This window comes from Equus quagga, chromosome 19, assembly GCF_021613505.1.
Source record: "Equus quagga isolate Etosha38 chromosome 19, UCLA_HA_Equagga_1.0, whole genome shotgun sequence".
In the NCBI taxonomy this organism is placed as follows: Eukaryota; Metazoa; Chordata; class Mammalia; order Perissodactyla; family Equidae; genus Equus; species Equus quagga.
Window position 1 is genome coordinate 11,826,630 of NC_060285.1, and position 24,025 is coordinate 11,850,654.

At 51.0% G+C, this 24,025-nt stretch overlaps 1 protein-coding gene and 1 long non-coding RNA gene across 2 annotated transcripts; one reads left to right on the forward strand and one right to left on the reverse strand.

Moving 5' to 3' along the window:
* Window positions 1–235: 235 nt before the first annotated feature.
* TEX33 (testis expressed 33) lies at window positions 236–17,151 on the forward strand. Its single transcript, XM_046646012.1, has 6 exons — window positions 236–265; window positions 4,309–4,368; window positions 6,244–6,695; window positions 8,495–8,639; window positions 16,392–16,502; window positions 16,687–17,151. The coding sequence occupies exons 2-6, from the start codon at window positions 4,347–4,349 to the stop codon at window positions 16,782–16,784; spliced, it is 828 nt and encodes a 275-aa protein (XP_046501968.1). The 5' UTR covers window positions 236–265; window positions 4,309–4,346; the 3' UTR covers window positions 16,785–17,151.
* On the reverse strand, window positions 16,521–23,948 carry LOC124230202 (uncharacterized). Its single transcript, XR_006886104.1, has 3 exons — window positions 23,849–23,948; window positions 17,602–17,718; window positions 16,521–16,733 (listed from the first exon to the last, which is right to left on the reverse strand). It is a non-coding gene; the product is annotated as an uncharacterized LOC124230202 (long non-coding RNA).
* Between the last annotated feature and the right edge of the window lie 77 nt (window positions 23,949–24,025).

A 24,025-nucleotide genomic window follows, 5' to 3' on the forward strand; every position in this document is an offset into this window, starting at 1 on the left:
ATCTCTCCCTCCCCTCCCCACTCCCCTTGACCTACGTTTATGCCCATAAACACATCGATGCTTTTAATATTTAAGTCCCTTCTAAACTGTTAAGCTCCTACACATCCTTCAAGATCCAGCTCAAATGGCCCTTCCCTGAGCTCTGCCTCCTTTTCCCTATACAGAATTAATCGCTCTCTCTACTGAACCCTTTGTAATCCCAACCACTTCCTTCCCACTTGATGGCATCAGAGCCCTCTGGGCCTGACACACGACCTGGGACATGGTGAGTGCACAGGGGACATTTTGGGTGAATGAGAGAGTGCACAACACCTGAGGGCCCCCTGCCTGCTCAGTAGGGGCTTTCGCTGGCCTCGCTCCCTAGGGTGGTGGGCCCATCAGCCCTGAGGTAACAGAGCCCTTTGTATCGCGGTCGCCATGGCGACTCCAATGGGGGGCGGGGAGGGCTGCTCCCTGGCAACCATCCGGTGGTCTCCACCGCAGCTCTGCAGTGTGGATCTGCACTCCCGGCTTCAGCGCACACCAGAGTGGTTCATGGGCTTTCTGACGTTATGAAAGAGGGTGGAGAGGTGAGGCGGACACCTGTGCGGTGGGCCAGGGGTCCGCCAGGACATGGGATTCCATCTTGTCTCTCCGCATTCAGAGTTGCTTGTGACTGAAGAGTGCCCGGACTGTGACAGGACCTCCCTCCCTCCCTCCTTGACCCACGTCTCTCCAGACCTTTCCCTGCAGGTCAGAAACTGGCAGCGAGTCCACACTTCTGTTCCAGCCAGTCCAGGCTGCTCTGGACCGGGGGGTGCCACTGGGGCAGACAGGGGGCTGCCGGGGATGGGGAACAGGGACAGGAGCAGAAGGCTCACATGAGACAGAGGATGTGGGGCTTGGTTTCAGCGCCCCCTGGGGAGGTCCCGTTTCTTTTCTGAGCCTCAGTCTCTCCTTCTGTGAAAGAGGTGAGTTACTACTTTCTCTGAACACCTGAGTCCTGGTGAGGATAGACTACTAGCTGCGAGGACGCTTAACATACGAGCTGTATTAGTTATCTCTTGCTGTGTAACAAATCACCCCAAGCTTAGCGGCTTAGGAACATCTGTTATCTCAGTTTCTGCGGGTCAGGAACACAGATGCAGCTTCCACGGGACTCTCACAGACCGTGATCAAGATGCTGGCTGGGGCTTCAGTGTCATCTCAGAGCTCCACTAGAGAAGGACCCCTTTCCGAGGCCACCCACGCTGCAGGACTTGGTTCCTCGCGGAGTGTTGGGCTGAGAGCCTCCACTCCCCCCGAGTCGTTGGCCATCCACAGCTCCTCGCCGTGTGGGCCCCTCCAGAGGGCAGCTCACTAGAGGAAGTTGCTTTCATCAGAGCGAGGGAGCCAGGAAGAGCCAGAGAGAGTGGGAACAAGACAGTCGCAGGCTTTGATAACCTCATCTTGGAGTGACATCCCATCCCACTGGCCATATTCCATTGGTTAGAAGTCAGTAGGTCCAGCCCACAGTCAAGGGGCGGATTCCCCAAGCGTGTGAAAACTAAGGAATGGGATCATTGGGAGCCATGGCAACCGCCCCCCTCAGTCCACCCTCTAGCCCCCCATGATGTCCGTCCCTTCCACAGGCAAAGTACATTCACCTCCTCCCCAGATCTCCAAAAGTCTCATCCCATGACAGCATCAGCTTGAAATCTAGAACCTGGTCCCATAAGTCAGGCCCAGGTGTGGACGAGTCTCCTTGGGCGTCGCTTCTTGAGTTCAGTCCTCCATCAGCAGATCTGTGGGACTAAGCCAGCTGCCCTGAACACACCCAACATTCAATGGTGCGGCAGACATCGGATAAGAGCTGTAGACATTTCTATTCAAAACTGAGGAAAGTGGAGACAGGCAGGAGTCACCGGCCTATAGCAATTCTGAATTCCAGCCAGGCAAATGTTGGACTTTGCTTGATTTGGTTTCAAGGCCTGGAAATAATTCTCCGTGGCTCTCAGCTCTGACTAATGGCCCCGTGCTTCCACTCTCTAAGTTATTTTATTTTAAATAGAAGGGAGCATGGGCTTGCATCTGAATAGTTTTCTCAGATCGCTTTCTGCCAGCAGAATTTGGGCATCCACTGGCACCCCCAAACATTGTACAGTCTCTGTCCCTTTCACTCCAAGCTGGTAGTACTTTTGCTGGTAGAGTTTTTTCAAAAACTGTGAAAGTTATAGGGGTTCACTCCACAGACACTGGGGCTCCTGCTGAGCGACAGCATCCTTCCTGGAAGCTTCCTAGAAACCCCGTCATTCCATGAAGAGCATCGGTGGGCGTATCCTTAGCTCTTTCAAGGGCCTTTTGTGTGACTGAATAATACTCGGATCCTTTCGTCTTTCTAAGGTTTTAACAAAAGCTTGCACAGTCACGCCCTCAGCTACATTTTCCTGACTGCCCTGAAGCCGTTTCTTAATTTTAGCATCTTTTGGCATCTGCAGAGGATGAGAATTTCCAAAACCATTGAGTCCTGTTTCCTTTTTGCTTAATAGTCCTTCCTGCAATTTCCCTCTCTCCTCTCACATTTCACTACAAACAGCAAGAAGAGCCCAGGGCCACCTGCAATGCTTTCCTTGGGGACCGCCTTCACCAGACGGCCCAGTTCATCAGTCACATGTTCTGCCATCCACGTACCACAGATGACAGTGTCGCTGAGTTGCTGTCACTACGTGACAAGGACGTTTCTTCCTCCAGGTTCTAATAACATGTTCCTCACTTCCTTCTGTGCCTTCTCTGGCAGCATCCTCCAAATCCAGATTTCTATTGATTGTCTGTTTAAGGCAGTTCAGGCTTTTTTATCATGTTCTTTGAAATCCTTCCAGGCTCCACTACTTCTTGATTCCAAAGCCACTCCCTCATTTTTAGGTATTTGTTACAGTAGTATCCCTCTCTTAGTACCAAAATAGATATTAGTTATCTATTGCTGCTAACAAATTACCACAAGGCTTAGCAGCTACAAACTATGTTCTTAAAAAAAGAACAAACTTATTATCTCACATTTTTATGGGTCAGGATCCCGGGTGTGGCTAGGCTGGGTCCTCCAGCTCAGGGTCTCCCACAGGCTGTAATTAAGGTGTCAACTGGGCTGTGTCCTCATATCAAGGCTCAACTGGGGAAGGAACATTCATTCATTCAGTTCTTTGAGGACCATTGAACTAAGGGTCTCTGTTCCTTATGAGCTGCTGTCCGGAGGCCACCCTCAGTCCCTGGCCACATAAGCCTGTTCTTCGGACAGCTCGAAATGTGGCAGTTGCTGCTGTCAGAGTGTTGAATTAATCGGATGTTTTGCTTGGCAATTTTTCAAGAGAATAAAATTGCTCTGGTTCTTAACCTGCTTTGAGCTTACCAGAAGACCAAATTGCTGGGTGACCTTAGACAAGTCACTCTCCCTCTCTGAGCCTCAGTTTCTTTATCTGTAAAATGAGGGCTTGGATTAGCTAACCTCAAAGATCCCTTCCAGCTTCAACTTGCTGCTCCTGTGCGTCCTTATTACAAAGACGCTGGCAACTCAGGTCGAGGTACTAATTATCCATGATACGATAAATTGTTTTATCTTAATTCATATTATAAAATTCACAAAAACTTTAAAAAATGTGATAAAAAATGTGACTCAGAGAACATGAGTAAGAAAAAGACCACCTAGGAAAAAGGATCACAAACCTGAAAGCTGCAGAGGCTTTTGAAGATGCCAGAGCTGCCCCCCAAAATTTGGCCCAATGGCCTGTCTTCAGAGGAAAGACCGAGGTGACACCAGCGTGGCTTCCTGCTCCCGGTTCTCCTGTGTTGGCCAAGCTGGTTCCCTTCCCTTGAGCTTGACTGACCAGCTGGTAAATGGACAAAATCCTATTTGCAGGGAGGCAAAGAGTCACCAGAATGGTGGGCTTGGGGCAAGGCACCCCATAACCAGGGGCCTGCTGGGGGCTCCTAGGGGAGTGTTGGGAGGTGCAGATGGGGGAGAAGACGGAAAAAATGATTACTGAGGAGGAAAGGGAGCCCAGGGCCCCCAGGCTGTTTGAGAAGGGCCTTTGAGGCGCTGGTGGTGGGAGTTGCCAGGGCTTTCCAGAGACGCAGAGGCTGCAGGGGCTCGGGAGGCGGGCCCAGGGCCAGAGGTGATGGGTGGATGGGCACAGGGCTCCTTGGGGGTGGACAGTGCCGGAGAGGACGGAAGCAGCATGGGGCCCTCGGGTCAGGGCTGGGCAGACTCCCTCAGGGCTCCGTGTCCGGCTCTCAGCTCATCCTCTTTCACAGAGACTGTGTCATCGGAGACGTCGGAGTGTGTTTCTTTGTCTACAGGGCTGAGCTTGGAATTGCCTGTCCCAGAGCAAGCATCGATGGAGCTGGGCCCACGAACAGGTAGGGCGGGCTGACCAGGGCTGACCGGGAACACACTGAATGCACGTCAGGGCTTCTGGGGGGCCCTCTGGGGCAGCAGGGACCGGCCCCTCCCCCCTCCCTCTGTCTTGCTTTGGCTTCCAGACCCACAGTGGGGCCCTGCCCTGGCTTCCTCGGGGCATGCTGTTTGTAGATGGAAGAAAAAAAGGGAGGGACAGGAATGTTGCTAAGCCCCTCCCATCTGCCAGGCCCGAGGATGATGACCCCGCTACAGCGCCCTCCTCAGGGGCTCAGAGGGCAAACAGCCGCCCCTTGAGGGCACCAGAAGGGGCAGCGGCTAACGTGCATGTGCAGTCGGAAAGGAGGGCTGGGTCTGCATCCACTGCCAGAAGTAGAGACCCAAGACGCAGGGTTGACTTTTCTAACAGCAAGTTACAGAGCGATACGCAGGATCCGATCTCACTTATAAACAGAAGTGGAACAAAACTATGTGCCCAGCAAGAGGGCTAGAGGACCCGTCTAGAAGGCTTCGCAGGGAAGCTCACCAAACACGCTCACAGCTGTAACCTGGGGTTGAGGATGTGGGGGGCGCGCTGTGTGGGGGACTGTCTTCTGTGTTTTGCACAGTAAGGAAGAATCTGTATACTGCTGGTGCCTTTTGAGTGGCTTCCAGTTGGCCGTAAGATGCTCGTTTGTGTGTCACTAAGAAAGAGAAAACCCTGCTGGTTAGACAGGGCCGTTGACTGTCAGATGCAGGCTGATGTCAGAGGTGCTGACGCGAGAAGGAAGGACACTTAGAATGCAGGAATGCAGGGTCTCTCTGGGTCTGAGCTCCTGCAGCCACCTCCTCATCCACTCGCTCACTGACGGACTCACCCACGTCTCGGATGCACAGGGCTCTCTAGTGGGTGCTGTGGGAGGTCCAGGACTGTCTGACTCGTGGACCCCTCTCAATGATCCCCCCATCTAGGAGGGGAAATGAGATGGTTTGTAGCTCACAACGATGGAGAAAGGGAAAACCCAGGGTGGTGAGCGATGCGTGGAGGGAACAGAGTTGTGGAGCTGAGAGGAGGGAGCGTAGAATTTTGACGTAGGGAAAAGGAGGGGCTGACCTTCCAGGTAGCAGGACCAGCCTGGGCAGACGCTGAGAGGGGGGACGCTCAAGACGTGGGTGGAGAAGAAGCCGCAATCTGGCTGGAGCCAGGGATGGGGGAAGAGAATGAGGAAGGGACGTCGCAGGTTGGGAGAGAGAAGCCCCCGGGGCCTGAGAGTCAGGAGCGGGAATGCAGGGAGGAGGAGGGGAGGAGAGAGGTGGGAGTGTGAGAGCCCAGAAGCGGTTGGAGTGACACCACCCACTAGCCAGGAGGATAGAGGAGGGAAGTGGGCGTTGGGGAGCAGCTCCGAATGGGGAGCAAAGACCAGAGCCCAAATCCAGCTCTGGTCCTTTCCAGCCATTCGACTTGGCCAAGCCCAGGAATGCCCTTTGCCAGCTTCCGTGGCTGCTGGTTTTCCTCACTGGATTGCTGGGGGGTTCAAGGAGGGGAAAGGAACAAACGAAATGGAGCCAGGGACACTAACGCACAGAGAGGTCCAATCCCTTACTCACGGTCACACAGATAGGCCTCCGGGCTGGACAGGCTTTGGGCTACAGATCCCATCGACAGAAGCAGTGTGGGATGACCGTGTCCCCTCAGACGCTTCTCCCTTTGTCTCACGATTTCTTGCGCATGCTTCTGGGTCCCATGACCTCACTCTGTCCCCATCCCCTTTTCTGCTCTGAATCTCTGGGGCTCTGTGTCCGTCCGCCCCCCTCCTCACCCGCGTTGCTGTCTCCCTTCCTGCCCTCCACTGTCTGCACTTGTCTGCCTCCTTCCCTCCCTCCCTCTCCCTGTTCAGGTACAACCACTTTGACCAGGGCCCGTGTGAACAACAAGGAAGGCCAGCAGGACATGGACTCCTGGAGAACAGTCCGCAGCCCCCCGGACACCTCCAAATTCAAGTTCCAGGCCCCAGTCTGCCCGCAGACGTCCCTGCACCGGGGAGGCAGCCCCCTAGGGCGGGCCCACCTGGAGGAGGTCCGGCCTCCACCCCCTACAGCTATCAGCCGGGACTCCCCCGGCATGGACCCACAGCCTGGGTCCCTGAAGAAGGGGGAATACAGACCGTCCTCGAGGGAGAGCAGGGCTTCCTTCCGAGAGGGGCCTCAGCCGTGCCAGAGGCTGGAGGAAGGCCCCGACGTGGGGGCCCAGGGCCCGAGGAGCCTGAGCCAGAGGAGCAGCATCATTCCTGACAACATTCGCCACAAGTTTGGGAGCAGCATGGTGGACCAGCTGGTCTCTGAGGAGCAGGTGTCAGGGCGGGGCCCGGGAGGCAAAGGGCGGCGGGAAGGTGAGGCATGGAGACCTGTAGTGAGGACCCCCAGGCCCCTGCTCTTGAGCACAGGGTCCCTGTAATGATATCCTTAGAAAGCGGAGTTGACTGAACACCTGCCGTGTGCCAGGCGCTGCGCACTGTCTACGGTCTTCACACACAGCAGCTCATTTACTCTCGCCAAGGAGGAAGGCACTGTTATTACCTTCATCTTACGCTACGGGGCCCAAGGCTCACAGGGGCTCAGTAAGTTCCCCAAACTCACTCAGCTGTGTGGGATGAAGACCCAAACTGGGTCAGCGGATTCTGGAGCCCTGGCCCTTCATGACTTTGCAGTTATAAGTCTTGTGTTTGAATTAGATGCTTTTAACTCGAATAAGCCTTAAAAGAGAAAGCAGCATTGAGTGGATGGACAGCATGGTTTAGGAATCAGAAGACCTGGGTTTTCATCCTCGCTCTGTGCCTGAATGTTGAGTGACTTTGGTTAAGTTACTGCCCTTCTCTGGGCTTTAGTCTCTACATCTGTAAGGTGAGGCAGCTGCACTGGATCAGGCTGGCAAACACGTGACATGCATACCATAACTTGCCGAGCCTGCATTCATGGCAGACATCACTAATCGATGTCAGCACTTTTGCCCACTGGATACTGTCACTACTGGTCAACTGAAAGTTGAGACAAAACTTATCTTCCATTCTAGTCACAGGCTAAGGGTCCTCCCTCAGAATGTCTCTGGCAATCTGAGGCATATTTTCAAAGCCCCCATCTCAACCCTCATAGCAACTATATTGTGCAGCAGGCCAGGCAGGAGTTATTGCTTCCTTTTTAACAGATGGTAAAACTGAGGCTCAGAGAGCTGATGCGATCTGCTCAGGGTCACTCTGAGCAAGTGGAAGATCCAGGGTCAGAAAGGCTGTGGGCCAGGGCCCCTTCCACTTGGTCATCTTAAGGTGCAGTGACCTCAGCCACCTGCTAGTCTGCCCCACTTGGAGGATCATGTCCCGATTTGAGGTTGGCTGCACGTCCCTGTCTCTCACTGCCCCCTTGGCCTTAGGAAGGTGCTGGTTCTCTCTTTGGTCATCATTGTCCTGGGCTTGGATCAAAGGATCTGGTTTTCTGTCCAGCTGTGCTATAGATTGCAAGTGTATCAAGCCAGCAGATATCAGAGCCGGAAGCTACTTCAAAGATCATCCAGGTTCCGCCCCCTCCTCTATTTTGCAGGCAGGGAAACTCAGGCCCAAAGAGATCCAGAGGCTTGCCCAAAGTCAGCAGCTGATATATGGCAGAATTGGGACTCAAACCCAGGTTTCCTGGCTCCTAGGCCTGGGCTCAACCACTCTGGGCCTCAGTTTCCCCATTGGTACAAGGAAGGAGTTGGCCCCGATGAAATGCAAGGAGCCACTAGAGCTGACGTGTGGGGCTTCGATTCCAGAAGGCCTCCTGGGGCTCTGGGGCTCACCAGCCGTGTGATGGGGAGTCCTTGCCCTGAGGCCCAGCTCCCCATTTATAAAATGGCAGGAACAGCATCACCTCGTAAAGAGCTCTCCTGATGAGGGGCACGGAGGGTGCTCAATGCAGGGAGGATGCCCATGTGGGAGGCAGGGTGGGGTGAGGGCATGAGGGGCCTTCAGCTCTTCCATTCTCCAGCCTCGGGGGCTGGTTGAAGGCTAAGGGTGGGGTACGGGGTGGTGAAGCAGAGCAGAGCGGGGAGTCAGAGGGGAGACATCGGCTTGGCGCCGCTTCGCTACCCCTGTCTCTTCTCCCTCCCTCCCGCCTCAGGCTCGAAGGGCCATTGGCGAAGCCTTTGAGGGCCAGAAGAGGGCAAGCTCGTGGCCCAGCAGGACCCAGAGTCCCACGCAAGTGTCCTCCATCTTCTCAGACTACTACGACCTGGGCTACAACATGAGGTCAAACTTGTTTCAAGGTCAGGCCAGAGGGCAAGGGTGGGGGCTGTGAACACCCATGGTCCCCAAGGCATCGGGCGGGGAAGGCCCTTTATGTGTCCACCCCTTCCTGGACCTCAGATGGGATCTGAAACCCCAAGACACATCCCCGGAGATGCTCATTTCACAGCCACCAAGGTCTATCTCTATGCCAGGCCCGGTACCGAGTGCTGGGAATGTCCAGCCCCATGGAGAGTCTGTCCCCACCAAGCAGACCATGCATCCTATTACCAGTCAGCCTGTCATTCCCCCAAATCATTCCCCCAAACAGCTCGGGTGTCCTAATCTGCCAAGAGGAGGCCCGGGCACCTCTGGCCTGGGCACTAGTTATAGTGACAGTATCCGGATTTCTGCGTTCAAAGATCAGCTCACCTACTCACTGGATGTGGCCTCAGGCAGGATCCTTAACCTCTGAGCCTCAGCTGCCCTCTGGACAATGGGGATAACAATGATATGGCCCTCATCGGGTCATCGGCAGGGCTCTATGAAGGGCTGAATGGAGGCACCTGGCCTGTGGCTCCCAGCGAGCACTCAGGGGCTGGCAGGCCATTATCTCTCTGTCCCAGAGCCTGGTGGTGGCAGCACCTGGGGAAAGGGTGGGCTGGAGACTGACATCTACGGTGCGTCCTGTGGGTCAGCCGGCGTCCTGTTTGCCCGGGACCTTCAGCAGGAGGAGGTGGATCTGAAGCTCAGATCGAGGCTTTTCTTCTGACTCCAGAGTCTTTCCCCAGCCCCAAGTCACTTCCTTAGCTGCGACCCTTCCCCGAGGGTTTAACGGATTGGTCGAATGGGGGTCCACGGCCGGCATTCGGGGGCTTCTCTCTGCCCTCACATTCTAGCTGGGCCCCACGGCAAATGGGCAAGTCTGTCTGGCCCCCTTCCTTCCTCCCACCTCATTTCAGGCCTTCTCCAGAGTCCCTGGGGCCTGGCAAACCTCCTCACCTGGCTCAGAGCCCCGTCACCCAAGGAACCAGCCAGCCACTGGAACTTTCTGGGCTTTTCTTTGAGCTTGGGGAAGGGGAGGGGCTGGAGGGGGGAAGAGAGAATACAGCTCAGATTGTCCTCTGTCCTGGGCCTCAGGAATCGGCCTTCCACTTGTCTCTTTTACAATTACCACCAAATAGTTCTTACATACAACCTTATACGGTAATGTCTGCACAAATGCAGAAGAATAGCATAAGAAATGTCTGCGCACGCCCTGCTTGTCATCCAGCCTGAGAATCGCAACTGTGCCAAGGGCATGCTGGAACCAGCTCTTACCAGCTTCCACCAGCTCACAAGAGTTGGTTGTTGAATTTTTTCTGGAACTGCTTGGCATCACAGTGCTATCCTACAAGTGGCCACCGTAACACACGCGCTCCAGAAATTGGCAAGCATCACCAATTAGAGCGTTACCTTTAGCACAGAACCATCAGCATGGCTCACCTGCATCCCTCCAGCTCCCACCACCCAGGGTGGCCTTTGTGCTTGCTGCTCTGGGGTGGTGAGGCTCCTGTGGTTGAAAAGGAAATCAGAGAGGATGCGGGCCAGATGGGGGAGGCCACTGGAAGGTGAGAGGGGAAGCCAAGGTATGTCTTAAGCAGGAGAATGGCATTGTTGGATTCAGGGAAAAGGATCACGCCAGTTATCGTGTTGAGAACAGACATAGGGGAGCTGGGGCAGAAACAGGGAGACCAGTGAGGAGGCGACCGCAAAAATCCAGGTGCAACAGGTGATGGTGGCTTGCTCTAGGGAGCAGAGCTGTACACTGCACAACTCTGGAGGGCGCCATTGCGCAATGTAGAGGCCCAGGGAGGTAATGCCTGATGCTGTCGGATTCTGGGTATCTGGGTAAGGTAGAGTGGACAGGATAGGCTAGTGCATGGATTGGGGTGTGTGAGAGAGGAATTAAGGTTGATGCCGAGGTTGTTGACCTGAACTGCTGGAAGGATGGAATGGCCATTTCCTGAGATAGAGAAGGTTCCAGGAGGAGCGGGTTGAAGGAATCCTATGCCATGCTGAGTCATAAAGATAATCTTTCACATAGTCTTCTAAAATATTTCATTCTGCTTTTCACATTTCCGTCTTTACTCCACCTGGAGTTGATTTCTCTTTTTAGTGTGAAGCAGAGATTTACTTTAATTCTTCCTCTATGTGGATTAGCCATTGTCTCAGCACCTTTCCTTTTTTTTTTTCCTCCCCAAATCCCCCCCAGCACATATTTGCGAATTTTTAGCTGTAGGTCCTTCTAGTTGTGGTATCTCAGCACCTTTTGTTGAACAGTCCCCTCCTGCCCCCCAGGGACCTGCAGGGGTACCTCTGTCTATGCATCGAGTTTCCACGTGTGCGCGGCTCAGTTTCCAGGCTCTCTGTTCTGTCCCCCTGTCTAATACTACACTTTTAATTCCAAGGTATTATAAGTCGTCTGATACTGGTTGGGGGATCTCCCTGCAACGCCCTCACCCCCCTCCCCCAGCTCCCATCGTGGCTATTCTGGATCCTTTACTCTTGCCTATAAACCCTAGAATCAACTTGTCAGTTTCCATGAAAAACCCTGTTGGGATTACGATCGAAATACGTGGAATCTATGGCTCAATTTAGCGGCGCTTGTCAGTTTTATGACAATCAATTTTCCAATCCACGAATATCGTGTGCAGATCCATTCACTTAAATCTTCCTTCAATACCCGTCAATAATATTTTGTAAATTTTTCTATAAAGATTATGTAGCTTTTGTTAGATTTATTTAAGAGAATTTACTTTCTGCTTCTGGCAAATGGTATCTTTTCAAAAATTACATTTTCTAACTTTGTTGCTTACATATGCAGGGGCAATTTTTACTTTTGTACATAAATCTTGTATAAAACAAACAAAAAATTTCCTGGCCAATTTTCTAAATCTGACCATTTTACACCTGAATGCGGGGAACTGTGACAGACTTTTAGAAGCCTGTCTTGAATTTCCATCTGGAGGAGTCTGCCCCACAGCTCACTTGCATGTCTGATCTGGAAGCCTTACTCAGCTCACCTGTTCATCCCAATCATTCGTCTGTAGAGTCTTCGGCGCTTCTCTTTAATGATGGCGATGGCTACATTGATGCAGAGTATGTAACATGTGCCAGCCGCTACTCTAAGTATTTTGTATACATTTTACTTTTCTCGAGAACCTTATGCAGCAAGTGCTATAATTTGCAGGGGTTTTTTTTTTTTTTTTTGATAGAAAAATTGAGGCACAGAAAGGTTAAATAACTTGCTTAAAGCCACACAGCCAGGACTGGTCACAGTTGGGATTTGAACTCTGGCAGCCTGGGGCCATAGTTCACATTATTAACCACTAGGATCTTCCCACCTTTATACCATCTGTCCAGGCCGACTTGTCCAGGACGACGGCGCATAGAAGCAGGGAAAGTAGGTCTCTTTATCTCATTCTTGATTCTAAAATTTCACCATTAAATATAATATATTAAAAAGGATTTTGAGGACATCTTTTAGTAGATTAAGGAGAGATCCCTTTAATTCAGTTTGCATGTTAATTTCTAAAAAAAAAATTATGAATGGCTGTCGAGTGTCATTAAGTATTTATACAGCAGTTATTCACATGATCATGTGACTTTTTCCTTTGCTCTGTCGACGGCAAATTATATTAACTGATTTTCTAATATTAAATGAGGCTTGTATTCCTGCACTTAAACCAGTGCAGATGCAGATCTTTCTAAACTGTGAAAACTGCCATTGACATCGAGGAGTGTCGAGAACATACAAGTGCAATTTAAAGAATAATAAGTAATAAGTAGCCGTGTGCCACCTCCCCGGTTAAGGGGGGGCCGTCCAGGAAGCTGGGGAGCCCCTCCCGTACTTCTCCCAGCTGCATCACCTGACTTTTGGCTTTTGCTAATATCTCTTTGCCTTTTTTTATAGCGTTAGCCCCAAGCATGAACCCCTCAGCAGTGTTAAACAGACCGGTTGGGACAGACTTGGACAGGTGATGTTTGAGTAAAGACCTGAAGGAAGGGAGCAGGTCAGCCCAGCAGAGGCGGCAACGCTGAGGACACTGGCTCTTCCTGGCCTTTTTACTGGGAGCCTTTGTAGGATTGTGTACAGGGGGGTGACTTGTTCCAAAGCATCCATCTGGCTGTTGTGTTGAGACTGGATGGAATAGAGTGGGGAAGAGCAGAAGCAGGAGAGCAGTGAGGAAGATCAGATCGGGGGTAGAATTTAAAAGGACTCCAGGCTGGTTGTCTCCCCACCAGCCCACACCTGGTCCACAGAAACAGTCCAGCTGTTTCTGCACCTGCGGGGTACGCACCTGTGGGAGTATGGCGCGCTCTCTGCCCTGCCATCTCAGGCCAACGCCTTCTGTTCCAAGCTTTGGTGTCCCCCAAACTCCCAGGCTTTATATCAACCTCCCCAGGGGACCCCACTGAAGCCCCTTTAATTAGATTTAATGTGAGAGGGGCACTGCTTTCACTTTAGGGAGGGGCGACTCAGCACAAAACAAGCCAAAGAAATTCTCTTGAAACTTCCCAGGCGGGGGCCAGCCTGGTGGCATAGTGGTTAAGTTCGCACATTCCACTTCAGCAGCCTGGGGTTCGCCAGTTCAGATCCCAGGCGCGGACCTACACATTGCTTATCAGGCCATGCTGTGGTAGGCGCCCCACATACAAAGTAGAGGAAGTTGGGCAGGGATGTTAGCTCAGGGCCAGTCTTGCTCAGCAAAAAGATGAGGATTGGTGGCAGATGTTAGCTCAGGGCTAATCTTCCTCAAAACAAAAACAAAAACAAAAAACTTCCTAGCCAGTTTTCTAAATCTGACCATTTTATACCTGAATGCGGGGAACTTTGACAGACTTTTAGAAGACTATCTTGAATTTCCATCTGGAGGAGTCTGCCTCCCAGCTCACTTGCATATCTGATCTCTATCACACTTAGGGCTTCAGTTCAGATTTCTAACTTAACATTCTGTTATGTGAGTATTTAAAGCATAAATAACAAACACAATAAAAATTGCTTTTAAAAAGTGTATTTCTAGCTTGATGGCCTTGTCATTAGAGAACACAGTCTGTGATGAATTCCGTCCTTTGAAATTGCGGAGATTTGCCATATAGCCCAGCAGATCATCAATTTTTGTAGATCAATACGCTCTTGAAAATAATCTCTTGGGTTCAGAATTCTGTGTTTGTCTCATAGAGCAGGCTTGTTAATTATTTCTATACAAACCTTCTAATTCCTTGTTAATATTCTCCGCTTGATCTATTAATTACTAAAAGATGGAGTTCTAAGTCTTTCCCCAGGATAGCAGATTTGTCGATTTCTCCTTGCAGCTCTGTCAATCTTGCTTTACTTGTTTCAAGATTACTCTGATGCAGCAAGTTCAGAATTCTTGCATGACCTGAATGAACGGCAGTCATTTCTTTTTCTCTTAGTGCCTCTGCCTTACAGTCAATTTTGCCTAATATCAATATGCTGGGACCAAATTGCTTTTGGTTAGTATGTATCTTTTTCTGTACTTTCATGTTCATCCTCTCTCTCTGTGTCCTTTTTCTTTTTTTTAAAGTATGCTTTAAATATTATATATCTGGAAAATATTTTCCATTGTCTGGTCACTTGTTTTTTAATCAATGGATTTAGTCCATTTATATTTATTTTAATTGCTAATATATTTAGATTGATTCTTAGGACTTTATTTTGTGTTTTCTGTTTGTGCTGCTTTTTCCTCCTTTTTTTCTTATTTTGGATTTGAGTGAGCTTTCTTTTTTCCACCAATTCAATTTTTGTCCTTACTCTTCCTATTTTTCAAGTGGTTAATTTTGACATGTTTACACGTGTGGTTAACACATTCTATAGTCCATCAAGAGATTTCAGCTTCCCTAAACAGTACAAGAACATTAGAAAGCCTCAACTTTATTCTCCCCACCCCCATCTTGGCTTACGCATGACTATTTTACAGAATTTTAATTCCACATAAGCAAATTAGTTTCAGCTGTGGATTCTGGAGGCACACAATGTGGGTTTGAGTCCTAGACCTTTTACTTAGCAGCTGTGTGACTTTAAACAAATGACTTAACCTTTCTGTGCTTCAGTGACTTCAACAGTAAGATGGAGATAATAGTTAAACATGCTTCTTAGGGTTGTTGAGAAGATGCACTGAGTAAGTTCTGTAAAGCTATGAGAACTGTGCTGAGCACACGGTAAGTCTTCAAAAATGGTTAGCTATCATTGTCATCATTATTGTGCCCCAAGAATGAGGCTGTTATTATAACTGATGTATATTTAGATTCCTTCAAGGTTCTATTTTCTTTGCCTACCATTCCTTCTTGTATCTCAGATCTTCCTTCCGGGATCATTGTTTTCTTTCTGAAGTACGTTGTTTAGAAGTTTTTTTGGTGAGATTTATTTGTTGGTAAATTTTAGGCTCAGAAAAGTCTTTATTTCACCCTTATTCTCGGAAACAGTTATTGTAAACAGTTCTAGATTGACGATTGTTTCCTGTCAGCATTTGGATGTTATTTATTCATGTCCTTCTGGCTCTGATAACTCATCATAATTCTTTGTAAGTAATCTGTCTTTTCTCTATGGCTGCTTCTAAGATTTCTTTGTCTCTGCTGTTCTAAATTTTGCTTGGATGTACCTACATAAGGAATTCTTTTGGCTTATGCTGAGTGGGGAATTAGGATTCTTGAATCTAAGGATTCATATATTTCATCGATTCTAGAAAGATTTCAGCCATTATCTTTTCAAATATTGCCTCACCCCATCTTCTCCCGTCTCTCCTTCAGAACTCGAAGTAGATATAGGTTAGGCCTACTTACTGAACCTTCATTTTAACAACGTTTTCATATTTTCCCCCCTCTGTGCTGCATTCTAGTCAATTTCTTTAGCTAGATTTTCCAGTTCACAATTTTTTTCGCAGCTGAATCTAATCTGCTATTTCACCTGTCCATCGAATTTGTTTTTAAATGTTACGATGTCAATTTTCAAACTTAAAAGGAAAGCAGGCTAGTTTAACAAATAGATATTGTACTCATCACCCAGCTGCAACAGTTATTAATACATGGCCAAGCCTGTTTCATCTTTTCTCCCACCCACCCGTCCACCCTTGCCCCAGATTACTTTGAAGCAAATTCCAGGCTTCTTATCCATTGAACTTACCTTTCATTTATTATATGTTTCATTTCTGATATTCCACTTGCTTCTTTTACTAATCTGTGTGTTCTTTCTCGGGAGTGTCTTATTCTTTGCTTACACCTTTTCTCTGTCTTTCATGACTTCAAACATTACATCTACTTATTTTATATTCTGCAATTCATCATTCAAATCCTTGCTGTCTTTTGAGATTTGGTCCTCTGATGTTTCTGCTGACTCTTGAACATGGCAAGCTATTTCCTTGTGTGTGCGTATGTTTAACTTTACACACAGAGGTAAGTTTTCTGAAAATACAGGTATTCGTTGCCACATGCCAGGTGCCCCAATGAATGTCCAATAATGTGACCTTGCCAATCTTGTAAGAAAATTTATTCCTTTGAATAGCTGAAGAGACCAAAGCTCTGAGAGGTTAAAACCTTGTGTGAGGCCACGCTGTCCGTAGTGAGGGGCTGGGGTTGGAGCCAGGTCTGCTTTCTGCTGCCTTGCCCTCCCGAGTCCCTGCCCTCCCACCATCCACCATCCCTAGAGGAAACTGGCCGCCAGCCGCGCACCCTAGAGCGCCTGACCTCCGTTGACTTGGGGCATCTGGGGATTTCTTCATGGGGTCCCACAGGGGCCCCCCAGGAGATGAAGAGCCTCATGAAGGCCTCCTACACCCCAGAGGTGATCGAGAAGTCGGTGAGGGACTTAGAGCACTGGCACGGCAGGAAGACAGACGACCTGGGTAGGTGGGGTGCTGGGGGCATGGGAGGCGGGGGCTCCCCTCCCTGGGCAGGGTGTGCCGGCCCCGAGGTCCAGAGACAAACCAGAGCAGCAGAGGGGGCCCCTGGGGTGGGTCACCGCTGGAGCCTGGGCACTCCAGAGGTCCTGTGGGTGATCTGTGCTGACTCCTTCCCTGCTCCCTGCAGGACGGTGGCATCAGAAAAACGCTATGAACATGAACTTGCAGAAAGCGCTGGATGAGAAATACGGAGAGAAGAACAAAACCAAGAGCTCGAAGCTCTAGATCCGCCCTCCACTCAGGAGAGCGCTGACAATAAAGAAAGGCGCACGTCTGAGTCTCTCCTCCCTGCTTGGGGCTCTCCTCGTGTCCGCTGGGGCCACGGGCTCTGCTGCAGAGACCAACTGAGCTAGGACCGGAGCGCTGAGGGCCCAAACTCTCCCCCAGACCTTCCTCCAGACACCCCTTCCCACCCCTCCCATACACCCACACACCTGCGCACACCCACACCTCCCCCATCCCGCATACACACATCCATGCACCCCACACCTTCCCCCATAATTCCAGGAAAGGGTGTGAGGGCTGAGCAAGACTCTGTCTCAAGCCCCGTGTGCCTGGCTTCTCCCTCCCGCCCTGCGTGGAGAAGTCCCATAGTGACACCGCTCTATCTTACCATGCACGTCCTCCCGATCAGAACTCCAATTATTTCCGGACACCCATTTCCTTCTACCGCGAGCTCAGGAACCTCTAAGAAATCGGCCCCCTCACCCCGTCCCCAGTGCAGGAATAGTGTGATTGGTCTCACGTAATTCTAATCCTTCCCCCCCCCCCCCCCCCACGCAAAGTGATTGGCTCAGAAATGGGCACGTGACTCAATTTGGGCCAATGAGATGCATGGAGAGGTGTGCGTGGAGCCTCCTGGGAAATTCTTTTCTCTCCTGGGAGAGCATCCCCGTCTCCTGTTGTGTTGAATGAGGAAGCACGCAGCCCAGCCTGCTCCTGGCAGACTCTATGACCAGAGGAGCTGCCGACGCTGTGGCACAATTTGGGTCTTCTGTGACCTCACTGAGCTGCTCCATCCACCAGGCCAGAAGCCACCTACCTCTGGTCGTCTGATAATGCCTGCCTGGACACCTCTTCATTGTTTAGGCAGCCAAACTCATCCTTAGCCGATAAGGGTCCCTGGTAGCAACAGCGGAGGGACCTGGGAACTGGGGCCCTAGAAAGGAAACCCCCAGAGAAGGGGTTCTAGGTTAGACAGTCACGTCTACCAGCTGCTCCTGAACTGACTGCCTGATGGCTCTCCAAGCCAGTGCACACCGCCCCCCCCCCCCCCCCCCCCCCGAGATCACCGACTTGCACTCTTAGTTGTGCTCTCGCGTTATTATTTTTGCCATCTTTCAAACCACCCCCAAACCTAGTGGCTTCAAACGACGACAACCATTTATTAGCTTATGATTGTGCAATTTGCGCAGGGCTCAGCCTGGCTCATTTCTGCTCCCTGTGGCATCTGCTGTGAAGATGGCTGCTTCTCTCAAGTGCCCAGCGTCTCGGCCGGGATGAGTTCCACAGCTGGGGGCTGGCTGGGCATCACTCTCTCTCCGTGGGGCCTCTCCTCCTGGCTAGCTTGGGCTTCTTCCAGCCATGGCCACTGGGTTCCAAGACTCCATGTGTAAGAGCTTATCACACCTGGCACTGGCTTGTTGATGTCTCCGTAGTCAAAAGGACATGTGGTCAAGCCCAGAAGTGTAGTGGGAGGAGACCGCAGAGAGACTCCTATGGGCAGGAGCGGTTCACTGGGGACCCGCAACCACGGTACAACACAGCGGTCATCACGCTTTGGGGAAATCAAAAGCTCATCGCCAGGAAAAGAGGCGCTGCCCCTCCCCCACAAAAGGAAATGCCTTCTCTAACACAGGATTGGAGCAGCATGGAGTATGGGGAGGTGCATTTGGCCTGATTTAGTATTTACTGGGTACCTAACTGCAAGGTGCTGAGTTCAGCTCAGCTTCTTTATTGGCACCTAATTTGTGCAAGGCACTGCTCTTGTGCTGGAAAATCCAGACTTCATCTTTATGGAGTAGCTACCACCTGCTTATCATACAGAGCGACAGAAAAAAATGAGCCGCCCAGAGTCTTGCAGCTAAAGCAGACCCCGTATTGTCCTGATGAAGCAATTATAATACGCCAGACGCATATGATTACGTGCCAGACGCTTTGCACACACGGCCTTATTTCATCCTCATACCGGTCCTCAAAGATGTGATCATCCTCTTTATGAAGATGAGGAAACTGAGGCTTGGAGAGGCCAAGTAAATCGCCCAAGGTTATAACAAGAGGAAGCTGGGATTGAAAGTCCAGGAATTTCTGACCAAAGCGATTTTCTCCTCGACCAGGCAATCCTGCCATCCTAGCAACAAATACACACTGAGCACACAAACACTCTGCCCTGTTAGGCACTGAGGGGGACAGTGATGCAAATCCAACACAGTCCTCGTCCCCAAGGACTTTACAGAGGACCGATGTGGAAGGGGCTGGCTTTGAGGCTTATCCATCATCCAACATGTGCTGTGCATCTGCCCTCTGCCCAGCCCTGACCAATGAACTGGGAGTTCAGAGGTGAATGAGACACGACACCTGTCCTCAAGGAGTCTGGAGTCTGGTGGGGAGACAGATCCATCAGTAAATAGATGCTCAGAAGTGTTCCCCATGCAGCGAGAAGTTATACGGGGCCAGGGGAAGCACAAAGGAGAACCTGGGATGGGATGGGCGCTGGTGGTCACAGAAGGCCTTGTCAAGGAGGTCCCTCTTGCAATGAGTCTTGGGACGTCAGTAGATATGTTTGAGTGGACTGGAAAAGGCACAGCCTTCCAGACAGAGGGCACAGTGTGACAAAAACTCAGCATGGCGTATTTGGGGAGGAGCAGGTGGCTTGCTAAGCTTGGAGGGTAGGGCTCCAAGGTGGGGCACAGAGGTCAGGTGGGAAAGGTGCCTGGATGGGGCTGTGCCCTGCGAGGGCCTGAGATGTGAGACCCAGCCCCCACCTCCAGTTACTGTCCCTCTGACTGGAACATAAAGGGCTAACAGTAACTGAAGAAGCAGCATGGAAGAGAAAAGATGCTCAATATCCCCAATAATCAGAGGGATGCAAATTAAAACAATAAATTCCTCGAGTTGGCAGACATTCAAATGCAACTGTAGGGGAGGAGGAGGGAAATGGGACACTCATCCACTCGATGAATTAGGAGCCCAGAACAGCAAGGGAGGATCGGACAAAAGTGCAATTACATCTTATAACCTGGAAATTCCATTTCTTGGCAGCCTAGAGAAACTCTGAAACAGACAAACAGGAGCCCCGCCCAGAGATATTAGTGCAGCGCTGTTCCTAACAGGAAAACCACGGACATGTCTGTGAGCAGGCGAATGCACAAATGGAGGATCACGGCAGGGGAAAGGATGACCCCTCTACATACACCACACGGAAAGACCTCACAGCCTATCACGGTGCGTGGAAATGACAGTCTGTAGGCCTATGATATGAAACATCCCACTCACGGAACCTCCAAAAGGCACGCACGGAACCACTCCCTTGCTTGCGGATGCCATTAGAGCGTGTGTGGTGGACTGCAAGGACACTGCAGAAATTCAGCTTCACGTCATATTTAATTTAGCCCTTTTCAGACACAGCTTTGCTTTCTATCACTGCAAGAGAGAGCAGCCCAAACGCCCTCCAAGAGAACTCAGGTGCTAGAAGGAACGGCCGAGAAACAGAACGCTGGCCAGCTGCTGTAAAGTGAAGCGAGCAGTTTCCATTTTGATGTAAGGAAACAAATGTAACAGGCTTCGTGACTTTGCCTCAGTCAAAGATCTCCTCTCAGAACATTAAGTGGAACCCTTTTTAATTAAACATTGAATACTTTGGAAAGAGAGATGCTGCAATCTAGGCAAAATAAAACACACATAGATTTTGAAAGCTTAAGCAAGGCCTTTATCCCACTGGTGCTGTTTCCAACAGTGTTCCTTGTTCTTTGTGCTTCTGAGGTCCCTAGATGGTGGGATTTACAGTGAGTCTTAAGTTTCAAGGAGGTACAGGGACCAGGTCTTAAGCAGCACTAATTCACATAGTGAAAAAGTTATTCAGCCTTCAATTCAAGCAGGGCCTCATTTGCTCACAGTGATTCAGAACCATCTTCATAAAAAGCCGCCTCGGATGCTCTGACAGACCCAGTTGACCAGCCCCATACGGCTATTATCCTAGTCCAGCTCGCCTCCTGGTGGCAGTGTCTCTAAACTGCAGGGTGAGTACTCAGGTCTCATAAATCCAGGAAGTGCGTGCTAAGGAGGGGAACTAGAGACCATTTAGACACCTTTCTAACCATGTCTTTCCTGCCCCGCACCCATAGCTCCATTTCACAGATGAGGAAACTGAGGCTCAGTTGAGCGAAGTTATGTCTTATCTGGAAGTGAGCCGTCCACACGGCCAGTTTCACAAATCCGAAGTCAGCGATAGTGCAGGGCGGCAGGAACCACGGTCTCTGTGATGCAGAAGCTGCAGCAAATACAGAGGAAAACCCAAATGCAGGTGTGCAGCCAAGAGGCAACGAGAGGCTCTGCAGGCCTAGGGGACTGTGCCTGGGCTCGAGTCCTCGGGAAGACCCTCTCTCTTGTCAGAGCCTGGGTCTCCTTCATGGTAGGGGACGGACACCTCTCTCAGAGTCCTTCTAAGATTAGCTGAATGCACATCCGGGACCTGGAGGAGAGCATAGCCCTCACAGGGCGTAATAAATGCTTATTTTTCCCCTCCTTCAGGCCCAGGTTTCCCAACCATGTTTCAGGGAACACTGCAACATGTTAATAGATGTGAATGGAAAAACTGTCCCATTGTCAAATGAATTGGGATTATGCTCGTTTAAATAACAGTAAATAGATTTCTTTTGTGCAAGATTTCTTGGAAAGTGAAATATGCTAAAATTCATTGTGTCACTCCAAATGTTTGCCTGGTATTTGCTGTTCCCCACTGGGCCTGACACAGACAGAGTGAGTGACTAATAGCTGTGACAATAATAATGATTTTATTAAAATTGTAGGTTCAGAAGCTTGGGAAGTCAGCTGGGAAGAGTGGCCCTGTTTCTGGGGAGTTGCTTAATAGACTGCTGTGTAAACCCGGATGCTCATGATCGAGGGTCCCGGAGAACGATGCCTGCCAGACGGCCTGGCCACCCCCTCCCTCTGGCCAACCCTGCAGGCATCCCCCCTGGGAGCAGATAAGGAATCAGAGAAGGCACGAGCCTGTCCTCAGGACCAGGGGGCGAGACTCATGGCTGGTGCTGTCCAAATCAGGCTGGGTGAGGCCGTGCCAGCCTCCCTGCCCTGTGCTGCGGGCTTCCCTGGGTTACAGGCAGAGGATGACCCGTCCCAGGCAAGGGCCAGGAGGCAGGCCTGGGCCTCTCCCATTCCCAGTCTCTTCCCAGTGGGCCTGCGTTTACTGAGCACCTGCTACCGCTGGGTGTTGGGTACCACAAGGGAGACAGAGATGACTAGTCCTTGTGCTCAGAGGGCTCCCAGGAGAGAGTGCGATAATGGGGGACACAGATGACAATACAGGGGAAAGAGAGGGTCAGGACAGGAGGGGAAGAGAGGGGGCCACTTGGGGCGCTGGGGCCTCCAGGATGGACAGTCAGGAGCGGTGGGCCCAGGCAGCAGGCGATTTAGGGTGAATGTTGCTAGAGCCCTGAGCAATTCAGGGTCCTGGTGTAGATTCGATGGGGTAGAACACTCCAGATCTGGGAGAAGGGAATTTGGGACTGCTGGCCTTTTGGGGGTCAGAAGTGAAGAGTTCCACAGCTGCTGACTTGCTCCCCGGCTGGCCCTAAGCCCTCAAGCCCTCATGATTATGTTTCTTCTGTGGACAGATCTTGGGGACCCCTCTCCCCGGTAAACAGGCGAATCGGGCAAGCAAGCCGCAGGGGCTTGAAGCCAGCACAATACCGTCCCTGCTGTGCTGTGAAGTCGGGTCCAACGGCCTTGCACCCCACATCTCGGGACTGAAGACGCCCGCTGGACTGATCCCCAAAAGGGAAAGATACACAGTAGCTGCTCTCACGTTTCCCAGCTGCGTTTCTCAGAGCCCGAGGGACTAGTTAAGGACCCCGGTCCTTCCTCCCTCCACACAGATAACGCCAGCATCTCTGCACTGGCCCGATGTACAATCAAGAAAGTCCTGTGTATGTTCCCTCCAATGTATCATCTAGAGAAAAGCCCAGATGTACTGTATCCCTTTTTTAAGAAATCTAGGCGTAAGCTTTTTCTCGTCCTCTTTCCTGCGCACGCACTGCTTGTGAACGAGCCACCAGCTGCGCTGAGCCCCAGCCCCCGGGAGCGGTTCCAGCCGCTGGAGCATCTCATGCGGATTGTTGTATCACCCGGACTCTTTATTTCAGTCGACACTTCCTTCCATTTCTCTTCGCTTGGGACTCCTAAGGGCTCTTCCCCAGGCTTTGTTTCACTTTCGGTTAGGTCTGCTTACCCGTTTGCTCAGGGTGACTCCCCACTCCCCAGCCCCCTCCCCGCGCCCCGCAAGTGTCTACCGCGGAAATGCTGAGTCACTGTGGAGAGACTATTTCCTCAGGCTTAAAAGAATCGAAACCTAGGTGACCCCCCCAAGAAGAATAGCTGGCACCGACACGCAGCTTTACATGCCGTAACTCAGTCACAACACCCCTGTGAGGGAGGTACTTTCATTGTCCCGGTTTTACAGATCTAGAAATTGAGGCACAGAGAGGTCCAGTCACCTGCCCAAGGTCACACAGCGAGTAAGTGCTCGAGGTGAGATTTGAATCCAGCCAGTCTAACTTTGAACTCTATACCCTTAACCACTAGGTTACTCTGCTCTGAGGAAGGGTAAACAATAATTTTCTCAGAAATTAGTGTGGGCAGAGGCGAGGCTTCTAGAACGCTTGCATAAAGAGTCTGAGTCCAGAGCAGGAAGTTCACACAGAGATTTTCATATTTGCTGCTAGTCCTTAAATTCTTCCTGTTAGTGAAACGCCAGCGATCTTTTAAAGCTGGGGGAAGGAGGAGGGAAAGCCGCAGAGTGCTTGACCTGAGTGAGAGCCAGGCCACAGCCACACGGAAAATTACCCCGAGCCTTGTTTACAGGCGACCAGACGGGCAGGGCGTCCCGGACTGTGGACCTGAGGTCATTAGACCACGTGCTCCCTCCCTGAACAGGGGTACAAGGGCAAAGGCTGGAAGGCCTTTAGAGACACCTCCGTACCCCCTTATTTAACAAATGGGGAAACTGAGGCACACAATGGCGAGTTGATGTGCCCTCTCAGTGACCCCCTTACCTTTGCTAACTCAGCTCGGACTCTGGTCTCAGGATTCTCCCTCCAGATGCCGGCTCAGCTATGAAACGGCCCTGAGACCCTGGGCGAGTGACTGAAGGCTGCTCTGAGGCTCGGCTGCTCGTCTGTAACGGGACAGACAGAGGACCCGCCTCTCAGGGCGACCGTGTCAAAGGTCAG